This window comes from Lepidothrix coronata, unplaced genomic scaffold (assembly GCF_001604755.1).
Source record: "Lepidothrix coronata isolate B3197 unplaced genomic scaffold, Lepidothrix_coronata-1.0 Scaffold278, whole genome shotgun sequence".
NCBI lineage: Eukaryota > Metazoa > Chordata > Aves > Passeriformes > Pipridae > Lepidothrix > Lepidothrix coronata.
The window spans coordinates 272,173-300,150 of record NW_016690458.1 but is presented as its reverse complement, the minus strand read 5'-3'; the positions used below and the strand labels follow the sequence as shown (position 1 = coordinate 300,150).

The following is a 27,978-nucleotide window of genomic DNA, read 5'->3' as shown; positions in this document are numbered from 1 at the left end:
ACAGGTACTAATATCTTAAATCAATTCTGTGAACAATGAAGCCACGTTTTCCTTTTCAGTAATTTTATTCTAATGTGAAACATGAAAAAACAAGCACCCGAATAACTCCAATATAGTATGAAACTTTAATAAAAGTTGCTTAAAAAACAAAGAGCAAAATTTTAAAAATAAACTGAAAGACTTGACTCCTAATCACACATCTTTCTGACATCAGCAAGAGTACTTTCAGACTTTTTGGGGGAAAAAAAAAAAAGAAACAAAGATCTGCTGTTGAAACATTACTCCCAAAGACTGTTGAAACGCATAACATGGAGCTTCAGAGACAGACAGTTTTATTAACAGGAGGCTTAATTTTAAACAGTATATACAAATCACATGACTTTTCAGAAGTTGGGACCACCTAGTAATCTGTCAAAAGAAAATTATGCTAATGAATTACAGAAGCATCTGTGTAATGCAACCGCCTCTTTATTGAAGTACACCTTTATACAATCCTTCCACAGATTCCTGTACTGGGAAATCCTCTCGGGATGCAGCGCTGCACAGGTTTGCAAATCTCTCCTACACACCACATGAATAAAACTGTTGCCACTTGCACCTCTCAATTTTGCCTGCCCATACACTTCAGTGTTCCATGATATGCAACACCAAAAGGCACTGTTTTTCTTTGTCAAAAAAAACCAAAACAGTTTAAACTTTACTATGTTTAAGTACAATGATTTGCAGGGAATAGCAGGATTTTTTCCAGGCAATACCCAAGTCTTAAAATTTATCATAAGCCAAGCAAGGATGAACCAAAGAAATTCTACTTTTTACTTGAGTAATTACTCCCTTTCCATTTCTCTGTTTTTCCATGGAAGGCTTCACTGCACAACAAAGAAAATGGCAACTCTTTACAGACTTTGAATACAACAGCACAACTTTATTGCAAAAATATATAGTAAACTCAGTATTTTCAAGTTTTGGAGAAAAATAAATTTTATCTCTGAATTCACCCACAGCAGTAATTCACAACAGAGTTGCTGAAGATAAAAGTTTCCTTCATTATAACCTAATTGAAAACTTTATCTGGACTCCAATCTTCAACTAATAATCACCACTTTGGTTCTCTTAACAGAGACTCTGTGTTAGGAGTTCAAGAGACACATGAGAAATACAACATCAATATCCAACTAGTGTCAAAGATCCCTTCCCAACTGATTCGTGTGATCCTAACAAATCAAGCTACTTAAACAATAATGATTATTTTCAACTTGAAATCTTTTAAGTGTACTATAAAACTCATATGATTTATGTTTGAGGTTAGCTATACTTGTGGCAAAAGTCTTATTCTGCACAGTTATAATTGCAATATATAAATAACTAAAGGTTATACCACAAAGAACAGCTTGAATTTTACAGAACGATTCTGCTCATACTCATAGGAATTAGTTTGGTAGACACATCAGCAAAGGGCATAATTCAACTGTTCATACAGTGAAAACCTTGGAAAAAATAAAGATACATAGACAAAACAATTAATCTGTGTACACTGAGAATTCAGTTGCAGAATAAAATCAGGACTTTAAACAAAGCTTTGACCTGTAAACAAAGCAAATTCAGCCAGCTTTTAACCAAATCTAGAAATAGCTATCTATTTTACAATGGCTTACAAGAGCACCCACTGAAGAGCTTCACTGACTTCACCTATTTCCCTTATCCAAAACTATGTCAAACCCATCCCGGGTTCCGATAAGCACTGTGTCCAGGAGAGTTCACCAAACTTCTATGTTGAATAAGAATCTGTCCAGCTTCTCCGCATATTTGCATGAGGAAAATCCACTGCACATCTCTCCTCACAGTGTTTGTCATGTCATGGCTAACCCAGTGCTCTGTCTTATCAAAACCAATCTGTTGTACAATTTAAACAATCCACAGGTTCTATCCTGGAAAAACTATAAAAACCAATCCAGATGCATTTATCACAGCACTATGAATATCTATTCTACAACTACTTCAGATGAACAGCTACCCTAAAACAAGTTTTACTTTTCTGGAGCCTATAGGTCTGTCATTTAAATCAACAACAGCTGCCATAGCTTCATCACGAGACTCAAATGCAACCATTGCTTCTCCAGTGGGCATGCCCTTCTCATTGTATTTTAAGCATACTGAACCAGGGATCACTTGGTAACCATAAAAAAAATCCAAAATTTCATCAACCGAAACCGTAAAGGGCATATTTTGCACTTTGATGACAGTTGGCCCTGGCTTCCCAGAGCCTGTTCCAAAACCTGGGGGTCCACTAATATGTATGTTTCCTGGTCCGGGTCCAAACCCTGGAGGTCCACCTAAATGTCCAAGACCACCAGCAATTCCTGGAGGACCAGCACCAAAGGCAGGGGGCCCACTTAAATTGCCAGGACCATTACCAAACGCCTGAGGACCCCCTGCAAAACCTGCCGGCCCACTCAAATTAGCAGGACCACCTGCAAAAGCTGGCACCTCAATACTTGCACCAGGTAAACTACTAGCTGCAACTGTAGGTATTCCTGGTCTAGAATCAGGAAAGCCACCTATTCCGGGAGGTGGCAGAGGGGGACCGAATGTGCCAGACCCGCTGAAGTTACCGGGGAAGTTGAAGGGAGGACCATTGTTTGCTTCTTTAGCATTTCCCCCCAGGAAGGCATGCTCATCCCCACCGGGGCCCGGCGCTCCCGGCACAGCCGCGTTTCCTTGGATCGGGATTTTCAGGATCTTTTTCCCTTGAGATGGTGGGTTTCTCTCAATATCTCTCATTTCTTCTACAGTTATCAAACGCAAATTAACATCTCTTCCATTCAGTTTTTTACGATGCAAACGCTCTGCCTTACGAGCGTCATCTTCAGCTTTAAACTGAACCAGTGCTTGTCCTAAACCTTGCCCATTATTATCAACAAGAATTTGTACAGAGTTTTCTTCTACTGCCAGTCCCTCTAGAAACTGAAGGATTTCCATTTTTGTTATGTTGTATGGAATATTAGATATATGTGCACACAATTTTGGCAGGCCTGGTTCTCCCTCAGCATTCATCAGGATTTCTCTCTGGTCATAGCTGAAGTTCTGCAATCGTTTACGAATCATATCTATCTTTTCTAACATTGCCTTTTTAGTAATTGGATGAACCTGAATAAAGCGATTCCCTATGTACTGCTTATGATGGCACAAAGCCGCTTTATAATCAGCTTCATTCCTGAACTCAACAAACCCCTCTCCGATTGCCTTCCCATTAGGTCCATAAGCTATATAAATGCTGTCTTCAACTATATCCAGCTTTTTAAAAAAATCTATCACATGTTTGTTCTCTGATTCAAAGGGGAGACCTTTCAAATAAACACAGAAACCATGCTCGTGGGGAGATCTCGACCGTGACCTTTTCTGCCCACTGGGAGATTTGGACCTAGGATGAGCCTGGGGAGGAGGATGTGCCTGCCCAGAGGGACCCATGGTTTGCTTGAAAGTTATGTGGCCTCCAGCAGCCACCCACTGTCTCTCTGTTGCAGGACTAACTTCAACATAGCGCTGAATCATCAGCATTCTGTTTCGCTTCAGTGCTTCAAATGTATCTTGAGGAGAAAAAAACTTAACTAGTCCATTTCCATTATTTCGACCTACATGATCCTTCAGCATATGGATTGCATCCACACGGAGCCCAAGGAAAAAGTCTTTCACATCAGATTCTGTTGCAGAAAAGGGCATTCCATGAACGCTGACATACAAATCATCAGGATTGATTGGAATTGGCTTGACACTACCTTGAGAATTCATCTGGATAGGATTTACAGGATTCATGGGACCAATAAACAATGGATTCAAGCCGCTGTTCATATTCACTGCTGCTCCAGACCCATTCATTCCAGTGGGTAAGGGTGCTACAGGTGGAGGATTCATAGGAGGCATTCCTGATATGGGAGGCAGAGGTGTCATTGGAGGTACAGGGGGCACGGGGGGAATCGGAGGAACTGGAGGAACAGGAGGCAGTGTGGGTACAGGAGGTGGAACAGGTATGGGGGGAATAGAAGGCATTGGTGGCAAAGATGGCATAGCTGGGATAGGAGGGATTGGTGGAGGAGGTACTGTGTTCATTGGGGATGCTGTGCTAGGTATAGTTGAGCTAAATGTTGGACTACCAAAGGTACTCCCAAGATTTGGAGGTGCACTTCCCATACTGGCAGTAGAAAACGTGGATATGTTTTTATTGCTCTCGTGCACTGTAGTGGAAGCAGTTACTATACTAGGAGAAGGATTATTAAAGTTAGGTACAGTAGTAGGTAAGTTAACCCTGCCACTCATTCCAGAACTAGGTGGTGGTCCCGACCTGCTCGCGTTTGCTGGTGGCATATCTAGATTGGCGGTTTCAAAACGCCTACGACTGAGTTCTATCATGTTCTGCATTTCAGTTTTACTGCTCAGCAACAGCGTTACTTTTGACCCTTTAATGGTACCACCTGTGCGCATCATACCAAGCCTTGCATCTTCATCAGTGGCAAAAACGATGAAAGCCTCACCCAGTTCACCCCCTACAATATGCACGCCCCCATCGGGAATGGTCAATCCAGAGAAGAAGTGGCGAATGTCCATGGTCCCCGCCACAATCGGGAGACCTTGCAAGCGGATGACCACAGCCATGCTGCGCTGAAACCACACACACCTGCAGATGAGAAAAGGCAACGGCCATGTCAGACTACTGTTCGTGACACCATGCAAGCACCTACACACACCAGCTACTGCATTTGGTTATACACACCTCGTAACATCTTGTAAAGATTAAGCATGTTTATATTCCAAGTTTCTTATTCATGTTTGTTTACTTCATACAGGCTGAAGTATTAAACATTTACAACACAATCAGTATACATTTTGTACTAGAGATTCCAAAATAGTTGTTATACTAAGACCCAAAAGCGTCAGTTAAAAAAAAACAAAAACAAAAAACCAAAACAACAAACTAACTAAGGAATATCAAAAATCAGAACTATTATATCGGTAGTTCAATACTTAACAGAATGTAAGCAAAATGAGTATTTTAGCCAAGCTAACAAAATTAATTTGCTATACACTGATATGGTATCCACTGTACCTGACAAAGTGACTGCAAAATTCTGCACAGCTATGGGAAAGAAACAGCTCCCTTTCATTTGGGGAGGGATTTTATCTCCTGCCAAGTGAAAACAGCTAGAAATGTAAGATCAGGCTGGTTATGAACAAAATCCCAATATGGACAACTAGCAACAGTGAGACATACAAGACATCCTGACTGTATCCTATGGACCTGATGTTTGATTCCTAGCAAAGGAAAAGGGTCCAGGGGACCTGTAGCTTGCTGTTATAAACTAGCCCCAGCCATTTTGTGACTATACACACCTCACCTAAATTAGATTAAATCTACGCATATCCTAACTAGATATTTGGCCTTTACAGCTTCCAAAAACAAGGTCTAATTTTTTCAGTAGTTGCAGACAGAATTCTGTCTAGCACGACACCTTCTGTCTCAGGCACAAGAAAATGACTTTTACCTCTGCAGCTGACGTTAGTGGAAGCTTAAGATCAATGCGTAACAGCAAGATCTGGACAGTTACCTTGTACAAATTCTACAGAAGCCTGAGGTCATATCAGAAGTTGAAGACAAACAGGATACTAGATAATTGTCACTTATTCTAGACAAACATTCAGTGCAGGCTGAAAGCATCATATTTATATTAGCAGAGTTCACCAGTTCAGAAGTCTCTCAGCCTAAACCGTCAGCAGTAGCACCTTGTTTCCCCTGAAACTTCTCGACTTCCTAAGTACAAGCCGGTTCAGTACCTTATGGAGGATCTCCAAGGCTCCCATTAGTCACAGAGGAATGGTGTTAGCTAAGCACTTGAAATCAAGGACGAACCAGATCATAGAATCACAGAACTGTTTAAGTTGGAAAAGACCTTTAAAGATCAAGTCCAACCAGATGTCCAATTGCAACACCACAAGGCCATGTATCAAAGACCCCTGGCCGTTACCAAAGCTCTGACCAACTACAATCAGTAACTATCTCCCAGTAACTCACGTTCAGCTAAGCATCATATCCCAGCACACAGTCCAATCCATTTGCCTGCCCAGCTCTTCCAATCACTTTAGAGTAGCCATGTCTTGAATGACTAAGTAAAGCCACAATTTAACCAGGCAACGCTGAAGTCAGCACTTAATGAAAACAAGAGTAACAATTCTTCTACAGGGTGAAGAAGCAGTTCTTCTGTTTGCACGATGGAACTTCAGATTACTAAATTGGGTCCTTAAGTATTTTATTTTGTTGACCAATAAACCAGAGCTAACCCCTTCAACATACTAATGAATTCAAGCCACATTCTGGGGTATTCCACGGCATTGCCCCCCAACTGGCTGACACCAGAGAAGTGTCAAGGACCTTTCTCCCTCAAGGAAACAGCAAACAAGCCTGTTCACACCAAATCAGCTCTGCTGCTCTGGCCGCTGTGCATGAATATCCAATTCCTTACTGCACCATCTTGAGAGAGAGACTGGAACTCACAATACATTTAAAGAAACAAAAAACCCACTGCTAAGAAAACCTCTATTCCCCCAAGGGAAGACAGCAACAGAAAGGGCCATATCCACTAAGCCTCAGGGCTAATTCTTTTGAAAGCAACTTGCCCATCTCCACGGTCAGGTAACAGAAGCAACATCTTTGCCTTTATCTTTTATAGTGGCAGTTACATTTAACTTGAAAATAAAATTCATTGCCCAATCATTTTCCAACAACAAAATAACTGGCCCATGTGAAAAAAACCACAAGAGGTCAAAATAAGGACTATCTATGCTACGTAAACATCTAAGAAAGCATCTAAGACTTTTTGCACTGTTTTAAAAAGCAGCGTTTTACAAGGATTCTGTAGTTTTACTTTAAATTTGCCACAATTGATGGCAATCTCTGAAACTAAAGTTAAAATGAAAATTCTGCTTCCTTTACAGAAGCCACACCAAAGGGCACGGTAAGCCCAAGCTTTATTTGTTGTGCTACAGGATGGCTTTTGAATTAGATGATTCTGAGGCAAGCAAGCAATATAAAAGCATCCCTGGCTTTGCACCTACACTTTTCACACTGAAATACTACCAAGCGCAAATCTTGCTAAGAGGTTTACGTCTTTTTCTATTACCTTTTGTATATAGAAATTAGTTGTAGAAATTTTTATGTATTGGTAGTTAAGACATATGAAGTTTCTTTTATTAAATGGGAGACTACTTTTAGTTATTTCCTTACTAATGCAAAAGGGAGGACAATCTGGTATGGCCGTTGGTTGAACAAGGGCAACTTGGGGAGGTGTGTGTACTCAGGTCTCCTGGTTTAGAACACCTTATATTCTTTATCAGAACTGACACCTGCTAGATAACTACATTTACAAATGATTTCATGAACTCAGCCCAGAAGACAAATTAACAGATAAAGTCACAAAAGAGTTCAAGTAGTCTGGGATAATGCAAGTGTTTCATTTCTGCACTAAATTCAAAATGCTAAGAGAGTCCTTGAAGTTTTGCTACCAAGTACTCTATTCAGGTCCACTAAATCACTATTGACAAAAAAATTCAAAGAGTTGCTTAGGGATATGGTCACTAAAAAAAAACTAGCTGCAATGACTTCAGTGCAGTTAGTTCCATGCAGAACATTCAGCAAAAGCTTGCTATTAAGCAAGAGCTGACAGTATCATGGTCTGAATAAAAAGAATTTTAAGGACCTGACTCATCAAATATTTTTGGCAAAGGAATATTCTGTCAACACGTAACTGCTTCAATTTTCTCAGGATTTCAGTGCCTAAACAGAGTAGTAGTGTTGCTTCTGTGACCTAAAGAAAAATCTCAAGGACCAAAAGGGCCAAGTTTTACATTTCTAAACACAGATTTTTTCCAATATGCACTTAAGAGGCAATAACACACTCAGTCAAATTTTCCAAGTAATGAAAATGCAAAGCCTGTTCAAATATTCCACTGCTCACTTGCAAAGACCAACACCTGCAGAGGCAACATCAACTTCAGACACAGCACGGGCCCGTCCAGCGGGCACTGAAGGCTTTCTGCCGGGCTGTCAGGTGTCCTCAGGCTGCCTGCTTTCCTCCTGGTGCAAAAAGGGACTTGGAGGCAAAAGCGGGTTTTGTTGTTGGTTTGTGTGTTTGATATATTCCTGGAAGCACAAAATCCTAGAGGTACACTATGGACATTCCATCCCCATTAGCAAGTTGAAATCAAAAATGGAGAATAACAGGCTGCTGACAGTCAACCTGATTCAACTCATCTGATGAGCCTTAACAGCATGCTTATGTCTTCACAGTAATATCTTTAGAAATGTTGATGTTACACTGGCAAAAAAGTGTAAAAGATGACAATACTACTTCTTCCATCTATGTGCTAGTTGGTAAAATAACAAGAATTTGGGTCATATGCATAAATTCATAAGCATGCCAGACCAGTGTTTTAAGATGTATGAATTTTTCAATGGAAAAGCTGAGAATATTCATCCCAGTCCCCAGGGAGCATTAAAGTACAATACCCACATGGTACAAATACACACAAACATCTTTGGCAATTCTTGGATGAAGACTAAGAACTGCAGTAACTCTGGTACTGGAGGAGGAATTTTAAGTAGGAGACTGTCTAGCAGAAGTTAAAACTGCAGACTACGGTTTTGTCTTTTTTAGGCTAAAATCAACCTGTTAGATTAATACAGTCATCTCTGAGCCAATTTGAAACTATTCAAGCCCTTTAAATGCTGCAAAACCTAATTAGAACCAATTGATGTTCACTTCTACACTCCAATAGTTACAAACATGCAGACCTGTGGCCTGCAGCAAAGTAACTGCATTTTCCAACAGTGCAAAATAACTGGAAGAGTGTTCCAGACTACCACATGCTGATGAAACAACAGAAACATCAGTTTGGCGGAAAATTCTGTTTACAAGAAAAACACTGCCAAAACCACCATCAAAGAGTAAGTCAAAGTAAAGAGACAAGCTACAGACCCAAGTCTTTTGATATAGATTCAGATTCCAAAAGCTTCAGGTATTTCTTAGGATATACTCAATATGCATATAAAGAAGTCTTCAATTCAAAGGCTCTTACCTGCAAAGACAGATGTTTTTTTCTTAACAAGTAGCAGAAGCCAAGCCAATCCTGTGGGCAACCAATTAAAACCAACTTTTAGACTGCAATAAAGAATAAATGGAGGCAAAAATCAATGCAGGCAACACAACAGCAGTAACAGTCCACAAAGAACTGTATATATAGAAAGTTCAAACCTGCGACCACCACAAGGCACTCCAACATACAAGAACCACAAGGGTGCGTTTTCTATACCTTCTCCCTATGTGACTTGTTGGCAATTGCATTGCAGAGCTTTTTTATGATTGCAAGACATAAGCATGTCTTCCACAAAGAATATAAAAAGAACCAGAAAGCATTCAAAGAGTCTTTCAAATTTTCCCATGACCAACAGGCAAACAAATCTCTCTTTCAAAGGCAAAGAATGAGAATTAATACTTGAAAACCCTAAATTTTAACAAACCCTTTCTCCATCAGTAACGACATTCCTTCCTCCAACTGTGCATCTTCTTAAACAAAGCAACATAAACTGTACCTCAGAAAACCTCCCTGGAGTTGCAGGTGAAGAATTCTTTGAGAGTCACACAAGCTGATGAAACTAAGTGACATTTCACAGCCATCTCTAGGCAGTCCCCTCCACAGAGCACACAGGAAGAACTCCCACAAGATACTGTATCTTCGGTTGTAATCTGCCATTTCATTAACCAAACACTGATCAAATGCCCATTTTTTCATCCCTGGATAAAAATTATCTTCCCGGGATTACAACTCAACAAAAAAGCCCAACATTTTAAATGGCAACACATGTATTTTGTATTTAAAGATGGGATGGAACACCTTTGCTATTTCACTGCTTGGTAGACCACCTCACACTAAAATGGTGATTCTTTGGAAAACCGTCCAGGAATGACTCTCACTAGGAACAGACAACTCCCTCCTCCTCACAAAGCCAAACAAGCCGGTTCCAGTTGTTAAACATAGTTACCAAAGCAAACTTGGAGCAAGAAGTACTAACAAACCCTCCACAAGCTCCCTAACAGAGGGAATTAAAACAAACACAGATATTCACACATCTTCCACGACATCAGTAACAGACTTACAAGTGAGAAAGGTACAACTACACTCTACAGACTTATATTAAAATGGCAAGTGCATTTAGGAAAATAAGACTTCTTTTTTTATTAGACCTTCAAGAGAAACATGCAATCCTAGATTAGAAGGATTCAACTATACACTTTCATCTATAACAGTGTCAAGTTCACAAAGAAAGAGAGAACTGTAATCACCTGAAAAACAGTTTCATGCAAAAACACACCTGCTTCGAGAAGCAGATAAACCTCTCAAGCACAAGGAACTTTCCATTTGGAAGAAAAACCCAAATCATTGGATGTATTTCCAGTACAGCAACCACGTTGTTGCACATGTTACTCTTCTCAACACTGAAAACAAGCTGAAGATTTGCAGTGGACCAAGACAACACGAACAAGACCAGACGGCATTCCCAAAAGGTGCAAAACTCCACTCCACTTAACCTCTCCACCAAACACCATCGACTTTTCTTTGCAAGTCTCAAATGTCTCAACTTTAAAGCAAACCATCCACGACTCCTCGAGGTAAAAACACTCTTTCCAATGAACCGAATGCGCACGAGCACATTAACTGGGCCAGCACCGGCTGTGCAAAGGTGTCCCCACACAGCGTGGACACCCCACAACGCCCTGTCAGCTGCACAAGAACCAGCATCCACCGCACACAAAATCACCGATGAAACAACCTTAACAGGAGTCCACCAAGGAAACAACCGGCCGATGTTTTTGCCTAACCCCAGCAGATCAAGGTGGGGAAACAAATTACTAAGAATAATAGGTAAGTTTAAGAGTAAGTAAAACCAGAGCCACGAGGCTCTTTTTTCGAAAGAAAACTCACACTGGGACCCACTTGAACGCTACTTTGGGCTTTTCTTTTGGGAAGGGCGGGCTTAGGTTGTTTTTTCTTTGGGATTGTTTTTTTTCTTTTGTTGGTTGCTTGGCTGCTGTTTGTCTTCGCTGCTTTTATTTTACAGAGCTGATTTTCACTAGCAGAAGAGAGCGCTCCGTTACTGTGCGGTAACTTCGCTGGCGCTTACAGGGCAACCCGGACGGGCGGAGGCAGCGCCGCGGGCACCGGGGACCTTCCTCCCGATGTCTGCCTCGCCTCAACCCCCGGGACCGGGCGAGGCGCCCCCGGGACCGGCCCCGCCGGGGCCCCGCGCTCCTCCCGCTCCCGCCGCTCGGGGCCCCTCCGATCCCGCCTCGGGCCCCGACACAGCCCCCACCGGCCGGCCCCGGCCTCGCCGCAAGGTCACTCGGCCGCCCCCGCCGCCCGGGCCCGCGCTCGGCCCGCACGGACTCACCTGCCCGCGCAGCTCCGCCGGCCGGGCCGGACACGGCCAGGGGGCGGCGGGCGGGGGCCGGCCCGGGCCGCGGGGCCTCAGCCGAGCCGTGGGGCCTCAGCCGGGCCGCGGCCAGGCGGGAGCGGCCCCGCTCGGCACCCCGGGCCCGCGGGCGGGAGGAGGCGCCTCCCGGCTCGGCTCGGCCCGGCCCGGCCCAGCCCAGCCCTTTGTGCGCGGGGACGCGCCCGCCCGGCCTCCCTCCCCGCGCCTCCCCGCCGCACCGCGGGCCCGCAGCGCGGGGCAGGGCAGGCGGCCCGGCCCGGCTCGCCCGGGCGCCGCCACGCTCTTACCGAGGGATCTGTACGGGAAAAAGGGTTAGAACGGAGCCGCCCCGCCCGGGCCCGCGGCACCCGAGCCCCGCGCACCCACCGCAGCCGCACAAAATGGCCGCCGCGATGCGGCGCTGGGGGGCGGGGCCTCGTGCGCGCGGACGGCGCGTGCGCGGGGCGGGGCCTCAGAGCCCTCAGGAGGGGCGGCGGAGGAGCCGCCGGGCGGGAGCGGAACAGGAACGGACACGGACCCTCCGGAACCGCAACAACTCCCGATCCGCCGGCGCGTCGTGTGCGAATTAGTGACAGTGAGTGGTGGTGCTGCCGAGGGAAAGCGGACTTGAAGAGGGCACTGAGCTTCAGGCGAGCAGAAGAACCCTGAGAGCGGCTCACTTCTTCACTTAGGAGCAAGTTGCAGGATTAAAATGAAAGATTCCCCTGTGCCGATGCCCCGTGCTGTGTTTATCCTTGGCCTGACTGAACTCAGCCCCGATAACCAGGCCGTGCCCTGAGCTGAGGGACCCCGGGCACTCCAGCCCTGAGGGCACGGGCACGGCAGCACCGGCCATTCCCGATGGAAAAACCCCCTGTGGAGTCCTCTGTAAGAAACGGACACAAATAAACCACTGCCTCCCTTTGCAGCAGATTTGGGGGCTCAACAAGTCCGTTAACTTTGTCGTTTTTCACCTCTCAACAGAAAGCAGGGCTGGACTTTGATGGGTGTGCTCTCCCAAGGCAGAGGGGTCCGGCCTCGGGCTGCTCAGCACCACGATAACCCCCTGCTCCAGCATTTGTTTCTCTGTATATTCCCTCTTTCTACTCCCAAATTCTACTTTACCACCCTCATCCCCTCCCAAGAAACAGCCCACACTCACTTATGTCCTCCCTATTATCCCCAGTTTTACAGATTTTGTATTCTATTTGGTATTTATGGTGATAGTGAGGGGTGGCAGAAGCACCTGCAGCTCAGGGCAGCTCCCCTGCAGCAGGGAGAAGGTTTGGGTAACAAAAGGGCAGCGCTGGAAGGTCCCAGGTCAGAAGGAAACTAGGACTTTTCAGCTTTTGGGGAATGTGATGAGTCACCATGTTACTTTTTGTTGCTCAAATAAGGTCTGGTGGAGAGACTTGTGATGTTTACTGTGTGGACCATCAAAAATAAACCAGGACCGAACTCGAAAATCCTCAGTGGGCCTCCAGACTGTGTCTGCACAGCTTCCATGAAGGCACAGTGAAGAGCAAATCCTGCTGCCCTGGACAGCTGCTGCAGCCCAGCACATGTCCTTGCACCTCCAGGGTCCTGGTCTGTGCTGCACCTTGGAGCAAAGTCTTGAACAGATGCCTGTGACAGACTATACCAGCAAGTGTCCAACTGCCTTCTCAGCCATACCCAAATTTTCATGGGGAAAGAATGCCCAGTTCACTCAAGATTAACAGAAGCAGATTTGTTGAAAGTGGATGAGAGGGAACAAAATCCTGGACTGGTATTACTACTAGTATCAGTATTAGGAGCGTGCCGAGTGGCAAAGAGTACCAAAGAAGAGTCAGAAGCACGATGCAGTTGGTTACCAACAGCAGGAGGAAGGTGTCTGTGGAAAGCAAAGGTTAAAGGACAGGGATCATGAGTAACCATGTCCAATGTGATGCCTGCAACATGCACGTGGGGGAAGGCAGGCAGACAAAAAATGCATTAGAAAAGGATAGGATTTGCCTTTATTAGGTACTAGGAGCACGCTAATTTATCTGTCTCCTCCACCTAAACCTAAGCTGAAGAAGGGTGTCAGGGATGCAACTAGGACAAGAAAATTTACACAGGACATTTTAAAGTAAAGCTCATAGATGCCTCCCAGGAATACTCTGCATTTCTCATCCCCATCTCTACTTAAAACCTGTCAGTCAGCTATGATGTCCCTTATTGATCCTGTGTAGTTACTGTTTAGAATCAAACACCTGGTTGGTTTTACTGTGCCTACTCAGCACAGAACCACTCTGATTGCTCATTAGTATGAGCTTTGCTTCTTATAAGAGCATCTTGTACCAGCCTTTTTTTATGACTGATTTGGGCAGATCAGAGGAACATCAGCTGTCAGAGAGATCAGTCCTCCCAGCCACTCAGCTTGTCTGTTTTAAAAACTGGCATTTGCTTCCTTCCAGTGCAGGACCTTATTCAGCAGCCTGAAATTTCATCAAAGCCGTCCGTAGTAGAGATCTCTTAGGGCAGCTTTTTGGGACTCAGCCTTGGCAAACTGTATCATTTCAAAGCACAGGGCACACATGTTAGCAGAAACAATTTGCCTGGAAACAGCTGGCCCATGAGTGACATCACAGCAGACAGAGAACTGCCAGCCAGTCCATCAGGCAGGTGTAGTTACCCAGGTCTTCCTTATTTCCCCTTTAAAAAATGGGGGTTACATTTGCCATTTTGCAGTCACTGAAAACTTCACTGGACTGCCACAACTTTCAAACTGATGCATAGTGCTCAGCCACTTCCTTCAGGACCCACAGGCGCATCTCATCAGGCCCCATGGACTTCTGCACCTTCAGGTTCCTTGAATGGTCCTGATGTTCTCCTGCAGGAGTGGTTCTTCATTCTCCCAGTCCCTGCCTCTGCCTTCTGTGACTTGGGTGGTGTGGCTGGAGCACTTGCCAACCAAGACCAAAGCAAAAGTCTTTGAATATCTCAGCCTTTTCCATGTCCCAGTAAAACACGCCTCTCGTTTTGTTCCGGAGAGGACCATTTTTTCCCTACTCTTCATTTTATCAATGAGGTACCTATAGAAGCTTGTCTTATTGCCCTTGATTTAATCCCACCAGGGCTTTAGCTTTCCTGATTCCTGGCTGGTTGAACAATCTCTCTGTACTCCTCCCAGGCTAATTGTCCTCACTTCCACCTTCTGCATTCTTCCTTTTTGTGCTTGAGTTTGTCCAGGAGCTCCTTGTTCATCCGTGCAGGCCTCCTGGTGGTTCTGCCTGACTTCCGCTTCGCTGGGATGCATCACTTCTGAGCTTGGAAGAGGTGATCCTTGAGTATCAACCAGCTTCCCTGGGCTCCTCTTCCCTCCAAGGCTTTATCCTATAGACCCTACCAAGCAGATCCCTGGAGTCCAAAGTCTGCTCTCCTGAAGTCCAGGGCAGTGAGTCCAGGGCATCCTCATTGCCCCAAGGATCTCAAACTCCACCGTTTCATGGTCACTGCAGCCCAGGACTGTCTTTGTAGGCAAGAATAAGGTGGCATAGCCCCCGTCCTCCTTGGCTCCTCTATCACTTGGAGAAGCAAGTTGTCATCAACACATTCCAGGAACCTCCTGGATTGCCTGTGCCCTGCTGAGTTGTCCCCCCAATGTCAGGGTGGTTGAAGTCCCCCACGAGGACCAGGGCTTGTGAACATGACAACGTTCCTATTTGTCTGTAGAGGACCTTGTTGGCTCAGTCTTCCTGGTCAGGTGGCCTGTACCAGACTCCCACCTATCCCTGATAGCTGATGTCACCCTTTAATCCTGACTCCTAAACTCTTTAGTCAGCTCCTCATCCATCCCCAGGTGGAGCTCCATGCACTCCAGCTGGTCAGACACAGAGGGCAACGGTGCTTCCTCCTCTCCCCTGCCTGTCCTTCCTGAAGAGCCTGCATGCTTCCATCCCAACCCTCCAGTCACAGGAGCCATCCCACCACATCTCCCTGTTGCTAATAAGATCACAGCCCTGCAGGCACATGCATGGCTCTAACTCCTCTTGTTTATTCCCTAGGGGATGTTCCTCTGCACAGACATTTAAGTTGCCTCCCCTTCCCACCCCCATGAGGCTGCTGGGATTCCCTTGTGCCACCCTTCAGCTGCTCTCCTGTGACCTGGGACCCCTCTCCAGGCTCTGGGCATATCTCACTGCCACTGGCATCAAACTGGTAAGAGCGGGATGGACTGAGGATCCCATCCTCCAAAGGCTTTAACTGCACTCAGTGGGGTGCAACTGGGTGTTCATCCTTGCCATTACTTCTTTCTGTCATGGAGAAAAGTATCTCCACTACACATTTTTCCTCATCTTGTCCTATAAACATTTTCAAACAAACATTTGTTACCACTATGAATGGGTTTCCCAAACCTTTACATGTAGAATTTATATTTTAGATCTTAGCACACAAGAAGTGGTCAGAATCTGCAAGATTTGGGGCTCTCTTTTCTCAAAATAATCACAGTTTAAGATATTTGAGTTTTTTAAAAAAATTAGCCCTGATCAGGCTAATCAGAGTTTGAGAAGAATGACTCTTCAAAAGTCAAATGTAATCTTGATGACAGCGAACTTCTAACAGTGTTTGCAGAAAGTCAGGAGTTTATCTTTCCCTGTTCCCCAATGAAAGCTGCAATTTAGCAACTTACTGGTGGTGCTGCAAGGTTCACCCAGAGAGGCGGATCCAAAAAAGACTGACAGTAGCCAACTTTAAGTCTTACCTATAATTTTTTATCATTCTTGAAAGACAAAGAACAATTTCATAAACATACAGTTCTAAAACATGCTGGGAAAGCGTTATCACATGCTTAATCCAGAAAATATATATGGCCCAAGGATAAAACAGAGCCCATACAACACTGCTAAAACCTACTTATGCATACGGTATTTTAAAAATGTTGTGATGAAATATAAGGTGCCAGCACTACAACAGTAAAATTGCTAAACCTAATAATTTCAAACAGAACAACTGAGGATTAGCTTTCCATTACAAACAACTAAATCTGTCCTTAGTAACAAAAAAATGCACAAGCTTCTGTAACACAATCCACCTTGTGAGACTCAGCTTTGGCTTTTACACGACACAGTTGATCCTCGAGGTAGATTCCATCCCAAAGAGAAGTTACTGTCTATGGGTATATCAAATTCAGCAGCTAACACAGCATCCATCATCAGCACAACTCATTGCAGAGCTGTCTGCTTATGCACTGAAAGAAAGGCACTTTGTCACACAGGCTTCAGTTTCCTACTGGAAAGATCACCAAAGGTAAGAAAGGAGAAACACTGCTATGAATTAATCTCCTCAAACCCTTTTTAACAGACACCTCCCCCAGCACGTGCAGGGAATGGATTCCCATGCCAGTCTCCAGTCAGGCAGTACAGTCTGTGAGACAGAGAAACTCCAAAGCCATCTGTTCTTATCTCCAGACAAAATATACAGGCTCAGCTGGGCACAACTCCCTGCCCTGACAGAAGCCAAGGGCCCACAGGCAAACCAAGTAACATCAAAGGACTCATGACAAGGGGAGAAAAAAACAACAAAAACCCCACAAAACTCAGACTTCAGACATTGCACCGTGTCTGCTCTCCCCACCACCTCCACCACTCGTGCTCCCACCAAACTGGTGCTGCCACCGAAGCTGACAGATCCTGCCCATCCCCTCCCCCAGTCAGGTCAGAATTCTTTCTTTACTTAGGTAAAATTGCATGGGAAAAAACCAATGGAGGGGACAGCAAAGTGCATCATGATTGTATCATAAACTCTGGAACACAGAAGGATCTTTTGGATTAATGTACACACACACACAAAAAAGATAAAACCCAGGAAAAAGAGCCAAAAATACTCAATTTCAGAAAAAAAATGTTCTTAACTGCACATACAACTTATCTGTGAAGGCACATAGCCACACTGAGACATCCCTTTCCTCTAGAGATGCCAAGCATCTTCCTATCTAGAGCTTACAGCAGTACAAGACGAAGAGAGGCAAAGCCCAACTGCTGTGCAGGACACCCACCTCAACCACTGCAAACTGGCACCAGGTCTGCGCTGCAAACACAACGACTTGAGATGAGTTACACTGAGAAGCAACAACCCCATGCCAGGATTACATTGGCCCAAGAGGAACCTGCAGATTTAACCTTCTCAGAAAATACATTTCCAAATAAATTGCATTTTAGCATAAACTTCTGTGTGTCAATGGAAATGCAATGGGTGTTGGATCAGCCTGCCTTTCTCCATGATAAAGACTAGTTTCATATTTGGCTTCTTAGACTTTGTGATCAGAAAACACAGTTCTCCCATTAAATTGCAACTGTCAGAAAACAGAAGTGCTGCATAATTTGCTCAAGAATGTACAGAAAAATACATTTTAATCCACATCTAGTCCATGGATAGTGACGTTTTCTCAGTGCTGAGTCCACTTAATGCTTTTGAGGTCAATTCCATCCTGCACCATTTCCCAGAGGGGGCTGTAAAGAAAGGAGAAAAATAAGGGCTACCTAAAATGCACAGAACATCATCAACAACAATAACCAGACAATTTGATCAATAACACAAGAAATCAGGAGGTATCTCTTTGCCCAGACTGAGCCCTCACATTTTCACTGTCAGATGAGTCACGACTCTTCCCGTTGCACCAGAATAAACCAACTTTTACATTAACTCAGTAATACCATCTCTCTGCATTAGAACCTTCTAGGTACTGCCCTACGTGCTTGCCCTACTTGTATTCTTTCTCTGACAAAGGCAGGATCTGTGAAAAGGTTTGATTTCAGGTTTGTTTCCTTAAAAATGAGTCTCTACTGTTAAAATCAGGCCCATCACGCACTCTGGGGACACTGCTGATTTACAGAAACACCACCAGATTTTTGAAGCAGACCATTACTTTGAACTAAATCCAACTCTTCCCATGATTATGACCCCTAAGAAGTCCTTGTGTCCAGTAAGGATGCCCACCTCATTTCCCTCAGCCTCTTCACGTGCTGTATGCACTTCTGCACTGTATAATCCACTTCTTCTTCTGTAGTGAAACGACCAATGCCAAACCTAAACCAAAGGAAAACCATTAAGGACCAGAATAGTGTGCATGTGGAGGGGTGGAACAAACCCACCACCGACTTTTATCAGAAGAGAAGAACACGTGGGAACATCAGGGCAGAGCACACACCTTATAGACGAGTGAGCCAAGTCTTCGTCTGTTCCGATCGCCCGCAGAACGTAAGAAGGCTCCAGAGAGGCTGAGGTGCAAGCACTGGGAAAGGGAAGGCAGGGAAATGTCACACTTCTGTTCACAGGCAGGTGCTACACTGAAGTAACACTGCACTAATCTTCTCCAACAAAGAACAGGTCGCTTACAGATGTTTCTTATGACTATGACTCTTTACAACAACCTGTATCAGCTTCCCCAGCCTCTTAGAAACCACCATGAATACAGGCAAGAAAAGTGATATTTCTATTGATGAAGAAAAAAGAATAGAAGGGGCAGGCATTAAAGGGAAATGGGGGTAATAAATTAGGAGCATAAGGTAAGGAGAGAGAACACAGATAACGCAGCAAGAATGAACATAATGCCACACAGAGACATGGGGAATGCGGATTAGGAGGTAGCTGAAGTAAAGGTTGTGGAAAAAAAGACAAAGGAGCCAAGACAGAACTATCCAGAGAAGGTAACACACCGGGAACATAATGAAAAAGAAAGACTTCACAAGCTGCTGTTTGGCAGCAGAACAAATAAATGAAAAGCAGGGCACAGAGGAATCCAGAGCAAGATGATCCAGTTACAGCTGCCAGTAGAGAAAACTTTCACCTTGAAGCAGTAGGGAAAACTGGTTATGTCCTGGGACTCAGTTTTAACAGGTAGCCACATGCAGCACAAATCAGAGCTATTTACAGCTCCCTGGTGCACAGAGCAGAAACTCAGAAGAGATCTTCACGTGACACAAGTCAGACACAGTCATGTGGAGACTTGTTCTCCCTGTTCATCATGCCAACCTGTTTCTAATTAGGATACGCTGACTGCTTTGTTCTCAAAGGTGAGGGAAGGAAGGGGCATCCTCACACTCCATTCCTTTCATCATAAACATCAGGAGTGTCTTGGTAACAGAAATGTTACTCATCACTCCTGTAGTCAGCAGAGCTCCATAAAAGCATATGCCGTTTCCTTTCTGCTGCTGCATTTAACACAGGGACTATGATCTGATTTAACTCAGATACTTGCCCAGCCTCAAGAGATTGCAGTTAAATCCTGCTGAAGGACAGAAGCTGCTCAAATGCTGGTGGCCTTTAGAATGACAGTATCACCAGTACACGCCAAGGCTACTCAGATCACAGGTAACCAGTCTGCAAGGCTGGGGCTGGCAGGTACGAATTTGTAGCTTGGTTTTTGTGGGGTGGGGGTTGGAGTTTGTTTGGATTTTGTTTTGGTTTTGGTTTGGTTTGGTTTTGTTTGTGGTTTTATTTGTTTTTTTTCTTTCAGGATGAGTAAATTTGACCTTCAGTAGAAATATGCCCCTTAAATACCACCTTAGAATGCAATCAGTGCCAGGCTGACTCATTAACTGAATATGCAAATCTGGGGCACAGAAGAGACCACTCCTTAGTCTTTACCTCCATTAGCAGATGCTATTTTCTCTCCAAAACATACTGCTACCCTTCCCATACATTCCACCTACCTTCCTGAAGACAGAGCCACATCTTTCAGAGCCATCAGAAGACTCTCTCCTTCCACATATGCAAAAGATAAATTGATGCATCCTACATAAAAATAAATGAAATAGAAAAAAAATACATCAACTGACATCTCTGGCAAATCCTCCCCTGCATGGCAGGACCTGCATCATGTGTGGCTCAAGGGCATTCTTCAGCCACAGCCTCACCCCCGAGGCCCCAGGCAGCTCTGAGGGCTCGTTACCTGGGTAGCGATGCTCCCGGTCTCCGTTCATCACCACGTCGGGAACTTCACTCATTATTCTGGTCACCAGTCGTTCTGCCAGTTGTGAGATTCGCTTATGGTCATACTAACAAAGAAACCAGAGGAGACCCAAGTAAGAAAGTGTACATCCTGACCTCACTCAAACTGCTTCGTGTCGCCAACTGTGAGCAGCCTTGAGTAACTGGGGTTGGCCAGACGGGAAAAATCACAGCTGAAACTTGAACTGACAAACTTTGCCTGCCCTGGTGACTGTTTCAAAAGAGAATAACCACCTGGCTCCTAGCTAGCTCAGTCTTCAAAGGGGTCACAAACCATGCAGAAAGATCTACATACACAAGCTGCCAAACTGCCTTTCATAAAAGCACAGAGTTGTGTTTAAAGACAAGTTAGGCAATGCACAAGATGATGCATTTTGCACCACAAGAAAGGGCACCTATTATGGCAAGTGCTCCTTATTTCCCAGCTCACCAACTGTACCAGAGACATGGACTCACAAACTACTGAGAGCTCAGCTTTTACCAGCAGTAACCTGCACAGTGAACTGCCCACGTGCAGAGTCTTGTTCTACACTGAAAAATGAGGTCACTTGCACCAAGAGAGCAGGAAGGGATCAGCCCTGGCACACAGAACAGCCACAGGAACACGACGCAATTCATGCTTGTTTGCACACTTGGAAAAGCTTTAGAAGAAAACCAGGCTATCAGTTGATTTAGAAATGCCAGGACTCTGCCAGGCAAGGAAGAGAATCCAGATCTGAGGCTCATGCAGAATTTGGACTGTGCAGGCTCTCTAGCCTCAGTTTCCATAACCACCCAGCTCAGATTCAGATGGAATTCTGCCTGTCTCCTGGGAAGAACCTTGATCCTACGTGTGCAGATATCTGGCCCAGGCATCCCACTGGCACTGTATTTAAGGATTTTTACATTCCAGCTGTAAGGAAGGCATTGGTGCCCACAAACCAACGCAGCAGCCCACAGAGGCTCAGACACCAGATCTAGCAAATAAACTTTACTGTCCAAGCTAGGAAAAAAGAAAATAAATTCTTTGTTGCAAAGCTCCAGAGAACTTGAACTTACATACACATAATAGGTACAATAATGGACTAGGAAGGCTTATTTTTTCAATATACATTATAAACATGACTTACTCATTTCAGAGATGCTGCTAATACACGCGTGAAGTGAGTAAAAGCACATAAAGCTGTATTTCACTAAAACTGTCACCTTTTTTGTTTTTCAAGAAAAAAGAAACTTTAGAAAGAACTTCCAATTACCCAAAAACACCCTTGAAGTTGTCAAAACATTAAGTTCACTTAATGTTAAAGCATGAGAAGCAAATTTAATTCAGGCACACGGACACAAGAAGACCTAAGGAATCCAAGCCCTAAGCGGTGCTGTTATATTATTTTCTGGAACCCAGGACAAGTACCTTCTCACACATACCTCCATCTCCTGCTGTGCCACCTCACAGGCTGCTCCCAGCCCCACTGCCAGAGGGGTGGGCACAGTCCCAGAGCGCAGTCCCCTCTCCTGGCCTCCCCCACTCTGCAGGGGCTCCAGCCTGACGCGCGGTCGGCGGCGAACGTACAGAGCACCGACCCCTTGGAAACAAGGAAAGCTGTTTTACCATGTGCCCACAGCTCTGAAATTATGGACAGACAGGGACTCCCAGGTTTGGTCACATTCCTTATTTCCAAAGCAAACACACATTTGGACACTTAACTGGAGAAAAATGTAGTAAATGAGTACAGAATTGTATTATTTTCTAGAAAATGGTGTTTGTTCCCACTGCTCACGTTCGGGTTCCCAGAGCTTCAGTCATGGGAGCTCAGCTTTTCCACTGTGCTTCAGCCACCCAGGGACTCATCACTTCCCTTTCTTCTCACAATTCCCATGCACAGCTGAAGTTCATCCCCTTGCAATGAAGTTCTTATGTGTAGATATTTCATTCACTGATAAAGTTCCCTTATTGACTTCCAAATCCTTTCCCTGGATTACCAGGCCCACACCAGTCCCAGGAGGTCTCTCCCTTTCTTCTCATTAGGAAGACTCATCAGTGGTAGCAATTTGCAGTGGGCAGATGAGATGAGCCAGTTTTGACAGCCAGTCAATCTCACCCTCTCCTCGCCTAGAAACCCAATTTTCATGTCTTTGTGTGCCCTGGTACTCCTAATGAGTGACTGTCACACGGGAAGAACAGCTGCAAATTCCAGCCATAATAAGTTGTGAAAATTTATGTCTGTCATTTGTCCAAAGCTACTAGTTGAGAACTTATTATCTCTGGACAAGGACTGTCTTCAGCTCTCAGGAGAGCTTGTACAATAAAAAAAGACATACTGCAAAATTTTGCCTTTTGTTTCTGAAGAGAGAGAATACAGCAAACCTGATTCCTGGCTTTCTACACCCACTGTCACAAACTAAATGGACTGTGACAGTAATAATACCTGGACTTTTAGTATTTGTGAGTCAACTAGAAAACCCACAGTTGGATTTTAAACCCCATTCTGCAAAGAAGATGCACAAATGGAGTTGTGGGAAAGAAGCCACTGGAAGTAGAAAACAACCAAAATCACTAAGAATTTAAACTTTCCAGTTATCTTTTGGTCTCCTCATTGCAAGTAACATTTGTGTCTAAACTTTGCTCTAAAACCCAGTGATTTCAGTTCAACCATTTCAGCATCAGTTCTGCCTCACACCAAGCTCCTGACAAGGCACTGCTCCAACGCTGCCACCATTAGAAACCACAGTTCCTTCTTTGGTGAAACCACCCCAACCCATCAGCCCTGGAGATCCACTGGCTGCAGCTCTAAGCTGGCAGCAGTGCCTGAGCTGCTCCAGAGCCCATCCAACACCAGCCTTAGAACAGTTTTCTACAGCTTAAGTAGCTGTCACCATGACAAACAGCTTTGACTGCACACCTTGCGCAGTTAGCTTAAGTTAGGCATGGAAACAATTCCCTATAGAGCACTTCAGTGAGTACCTTTTGGCCCATAAATTTTATGGCCACTGATGCTCATCAGATCAATTTTCATGTCGTTGACATCCATAGGAATTTTACCAATTGCTTGTGCAGCATCCGTGTGGAAGAAAACCTTCCGCTCCCGGCAGATCTCACCTGTAACACAGACACCAAGGCAAACCCACGTTACCTTGCCTGATTGCCATGATCCCAAGGATTCCAACAATGGATCTAAAGCATCAATGAATCTAAACCAACAGGAGGGACCAGTTCTGAGGTGACAAAGGAAGAAATGGGGACTGTGATGTTTCTTTTACAGTGAAGTGGCTAAAGCTGTGCAGGGGCTACTGTAGCTGATGCTTTGGCACAGGTTTATGCAGGTGAGACTGGTGAATTGCTTCAGTTGAGAAGTTAAAAAGTCTACTGCTGTTAAGAAGTGAGATTGTTTCCAAACTCACACCTACCAAGTTTAAGAACAAATGGTTGCATGAGACATCTAAGTTTCCACACAGAGATGACTCCACAGTTGGACAGAATTGGTTTTTTCTTGATTCTTTTTCTTCTCAACTCCAGTCCAGTACAAGCTAGCTTTACTTTCACATTTATATTTGTCAAGTATTTTTATGGCCTTTCCTCTACTCTCCAAGTACTCAGCCTTGAAAATGTTCTCAGAATTGTCACTAGTCCTAAAATACACTGAGGAACAAAATAACACATTGCTCATGGGCAGTGAACTTCAATATTATTTACTTCTGTCATCAAAAACATCACAACTCATCTTCCCCAGAATCCACAACTAGCACAGCTGCACCCCAGACCTCTCCTCTGCACAGGAGGTTCAACAGGATCCTTTCTACAGGGTAAGTTGTCCTCCTGTGTTTCAGCAAGATCAGCAATATCAGCCTCCAGGCCTCACACTAACAGGGCCTCAGGTTCCCTCTGCAAGGCCCAGGCCTGGCCTGTGGGACCTGTTACCAAGGTGTTGTGAGAACATCCCGTGGGAACTGCAGCTGGCACCAGCCATCCCTGGTGTTTTAGCATGGGACAGCAATGGCCTTGACAATGTAAACACAGCAGGAAAACAAGAGTCCTCAGGCCTATACACAATTCACTGATGGTCAAATGGTTGTCAAGGAAGAAACAGAACCTTGAAAAGCCTTGGGGGAAATGCTGCTTTGAGCTTAATGAAGAAAAAAATAAATGCAGCAGCTACAAGAGGAAAACCAGCTGCACAAGATATCTGGCACAGCCTGAGAAAACAATACCCTACACAGTACGAACCCCAGGGCAGAGCCACAGCCAAAATACTGTCCAAAAACAGAAACATCTTGAATATGAAGGTATGCTGGTTTTGGTAGAGTTAACTTTCTTCAGAGTGGCTGGGATGGGGCTGTGTGTTGTGCTGAAAACAAGGTCGATAATATAGTGATGTTGTTACTGCTGAGCAGGGCCTACACAGAGCCAAGGTCTTCTCTGCTTCTCATACTGCCACACTGGAGAGGCAGCGGGGGGGATGTGGGAGGGGACACAGCCAAGGACCCAAACTGACCCCAAGGGATATTCCAGACCATATGCATCAGTATATAAAGCTGGGGGGAAGAAGGAGGAAGGGGGGGACATTTAGAGTGATGGTGTTTCTCTTCCCAAGTCACTGTTACATGGGATGAGGCTCTCCTGGAGGTGCTGAACACCTGCCCAACTGTGGGAAGCAGGGAATTAATTCTTTGTTTTGCTTTGCTTGTGTGATGGCTTTTGCTTTCCCTATTACACTGTCCTTATCTCAACCCATGAGTTCTCTGGCCTTTACCCTTCTAATCCTATCTGGAATGAGTGAGCAGCTGCTGGGGCTTGGGGGCTGCCTGGAGTTAAACCAGGACAGAAGGGGGGTGTGTATGTTTTGTCACTGTCATGGGAAACCTCATCACCAACTCACCGTGGCATCCAGGCTGTGCAGGCACCCGTTCACCCTCCCTGCTCCAACGACCCTGGTTCTCCAGGGTCTCCCTTCAACTGCTCCGAGGTCCCTGTCACTCCATCTGCCTGCTCAGAGCCTGGTTCACCCTCTCCCTGCCTCCTGTTCCAGAAACCTGGCTCTTCAGCAGCCTTCTGGCCTCCAAACCAACGGTTCATGACTGTGTATGGCAATACGGGGGGAGGGTGGTGATCACCACCCTCTCCCACCTGAAATCCTGCACATTTCTCCTCTTAAACACTACAAGTGCTCAATAAACTGTTATAGTACACAGTCTTAATCTGGCCAGTTATTCTGTGCAATTTTTTCATCCATCATACATTTCAGAATGAAACTAGAAACACTGCAGTTGATCTATTCAAGGCTATAATTGCTGTAGTGCTCACTGTAAAAGCAGTGAATTTCTTTCTCATTTCCCTTTTAAAATCAGTTTTTATTTGGGACAGCAGATTTATTTATTTACATTATATTTTTCTTTTTAAATACTTAAATTATTATTTATTCCTTAAGTATATTACACCTAATCTTTTGCATCAGTACCACTTGGGGACGAAATTATCAACTAAAATGAAGCAGAAGCAACTTCAGCTGGCATCTGAAAGCTACACAGTACTTACCAATGTCGTGAATTGGCTGCTTTACTCCTATTTCATTATTCACAGTCATTACAGAAACCAAACTTGTGTCTGGCTGGAATGCAGCCTCCAGCTCCTGGTGAAAGATTCAGAGGGACAGAAGTTGTGACTAACAGGTCACAAAGGACACAAGGTCCTCTTAAGCATCAATTTGAAGGAAAAACAACTTCTATTTTCAGTTTCTGTCTGTCAGTAACAACTTACCTTCAAATCTATGAGCCCATTGTTTTTAACAGGTAGATACGTGATCCGAAAACCTTCTGTTTCCAAGGAACGACAAGAATCCAACACACACTTGTGCTCTGTTTGGGTAGTAATTATGTGCTTTTTCCTGGATTTATAGAACCTTGCAACACCCTGTCAGGCACAATCCGTGAACAAGAAATGGGCCATTAGACCACTGAAGAAAGCCATGACTGGAAACAAGAAATCAATACTTTGATAAAATTCATTTTGATCTTTCCTGTCTGACCCAAAGTCATGAATCTAAAAGGTACTGACACATAATCCACACTATGTGTCTCCATCAGCACTCGTTTTTCAAAGCAACTCGTTTCTCAAAAAACCTGTGACAATTTTAACTGACAGAAGTTACAGATGTCATTAACCAAAATACTTTTTAAAAAACATTTTATGTGGAGTCACATACACTGACAAGTCTGAACAACCACATACTAAAGGTTAAAACACAACCCAGTCTTCATCAGAAAAAAGTTCCTAATCAGCATGTCCACTGTATTTCACGATAAAGATTTTAATTACATAAGGAGAAATGTTGTATTTGGTGCATGTAAGATAAACATTGAATATTTTACCCTCAAAAACACATCCTGTGCACTAAAACATTCCATGTATTTCCTCCAAGTTGTAGCAGAGGATCACAAGGAGTAAATCCAGGAATGCAAATATTTGCTACCTACTCCAACATATTAACATTTAAACTGTTCAAAGATGCATACAGTTCTTAAGAGCATAATTTTAACATCATAAATAACTATCAGTATAAACCTTTTACCTTAATTGCCATATTATTAGATTCTGTTGCACCACTGGTAAATATAATTTCCCGTGAATCAGCTCCTATTAAATCTGCAACTTGCTGTTTAAAAAGAAATATAATGTCGATTTGTTAAGAAAATATACAGTGAATCCACCACAGCAAAATACAAGCAAAATGTTTTCAAAAAAACCCCCTCGAGCCTCAAAGGGATTACAGCTGGTCATTACAGAAGTAGTATTAAGGAGTAGCCTGTCATAAAAGAGAAAAAAAGTAGACAAAAGCCCATTACACATTACTTAAAAAAAAAAATTACAAAGACCCACTCCCTAAGATTAGGAGAGTGATAAAATATAGAGTAGCCCAATCACTGCAGCATCACGCTCGTGACCCCAGGAAACCAAAATTCCTGAGGCATCTTTGTCTAAAGTTTTGGGTTCTGCCACTTCAGCTGCTCTAATCTCACTGTTAGGGCAAGTGCTGGGACGGGACAACCCCGGATGTACGGACACAGGGGGGAATGAGAGGCTCTGGGAAAGGGGTCGGAGGTTTGGGCTGAAGCAGGTGGAACAGGAGCCAGCAGTGCCCTGGCAGCCCCAAAGGCCAGCCCTGTCCTGGGGGGCATCAGGCCCAGCAGGGTGAGGGGGGTCTGTCCTGCTCTGGTCTGCACTGGGGCAGCCTCAAGTCCTGGGGCAGGTTGAGGGGCCTCCATATGTGGATATAAAGCCATTAAAGAGCACATGCAGAGGAGGCTACAAAGATGGTGAAGGGCCTTGAGGGGCCATGAGGAGCAGCAGAGGGCACTTGGCTTGTTCAGCTGGAGGAGACTGAGGTCAGACCTCCCTGGGGTTCTGCAGCTTCCCCACGAGCAGCAGCGGAGGGGCAGCACCGACCTCTGCTCTGTGACCACTGAGAGGGCCTGAGGGAACGGCTGGAGCTGTGCCAGGGCAGGGTCAGGTTGGATCTCAG

General features: G+C 44.6%; 2 protein-coding genes across 8 annotated transcripts in view; both read right to left on the bottom strand.

Moving 5' to 3' along the window:
• CPNE1 (copine 1) overlaps positions 1–11,919 on the bottom strand; it is a 43,818-nt gene extending 31,899 nt beyond the window's left edge. Inside the window, exons 1-2 of one of the 4 annotated variants that reach the window (XM_017836456.1) lie at positions 11,821–11,860; positions 9,121–9,171 (exon numbers count right to left, since the gene is read on the bottom strand). The gene's annotated coding sequence lies outside the window, so the exon portion shown is untranslated. Of the gene's footprint in view, positions 1–4,526; positions 4,635–9,120; positions 9,204–11,820 lie in introns of those variants that run through there. The other 3 variants (XM_017836454.1, XM_017836459.1, XM_017836455.1) reach the window with 3 other exon arrangements.
• RBM12 (RNA binding motif protein 12) lies at positions 47–11,926 on the bottom strand. Of its 4 annotated transcripts, XM_017836453.1 has the most exons (4): positions 11,821–11,878; positions 9,121–9,171; positions 5,099–5,176; positions 47–4,669 (listed from the first exon to the last, which is right to left on the bottom strand). In XM_017836453.1, exon 4 carries the CDS (start codon positions 4,645–4,647, stop codon positions 2,008–2,010), a length of 2,640 nt encoding a protein of 879 aa, XP_017691942.1. In that variant the 5' UTR covers positions 4,648–4,669; positions 5,099–5,176; positions 9,121–9,171; positions 11,821–11,878; the 3' UTR covers positions 47–2,007. The 4 variants fall into 4 exon arrangements, with proteins under 4 accessions (XP_017691942.1, XP_017691939.1, XP_017691940.1 ...); XM_017836450.1 differs by lacking the exon at positions 5,099–5,176 and having other exon boundaries at positions 9,121–9,203; positions 11,821–11,926; XM_017836451.1 differs by lacking the exon at positions 5,099–5,176 and having other exon boundaries at positions 11,821–11,919.
• Positions 11,927–27,978: the final 16,052 nt, after the last annotated feature.

Bases quoted from the DNA above. Each gene is read 5' to 3' on its own strand.
- RBM12 (XM_017836450.1), bottom strand. From the start codon at position 4,647: ATGGCTGTGGTCATCCGCTTGCAAGGTCTCCCGATTGTGGCGGGGACC.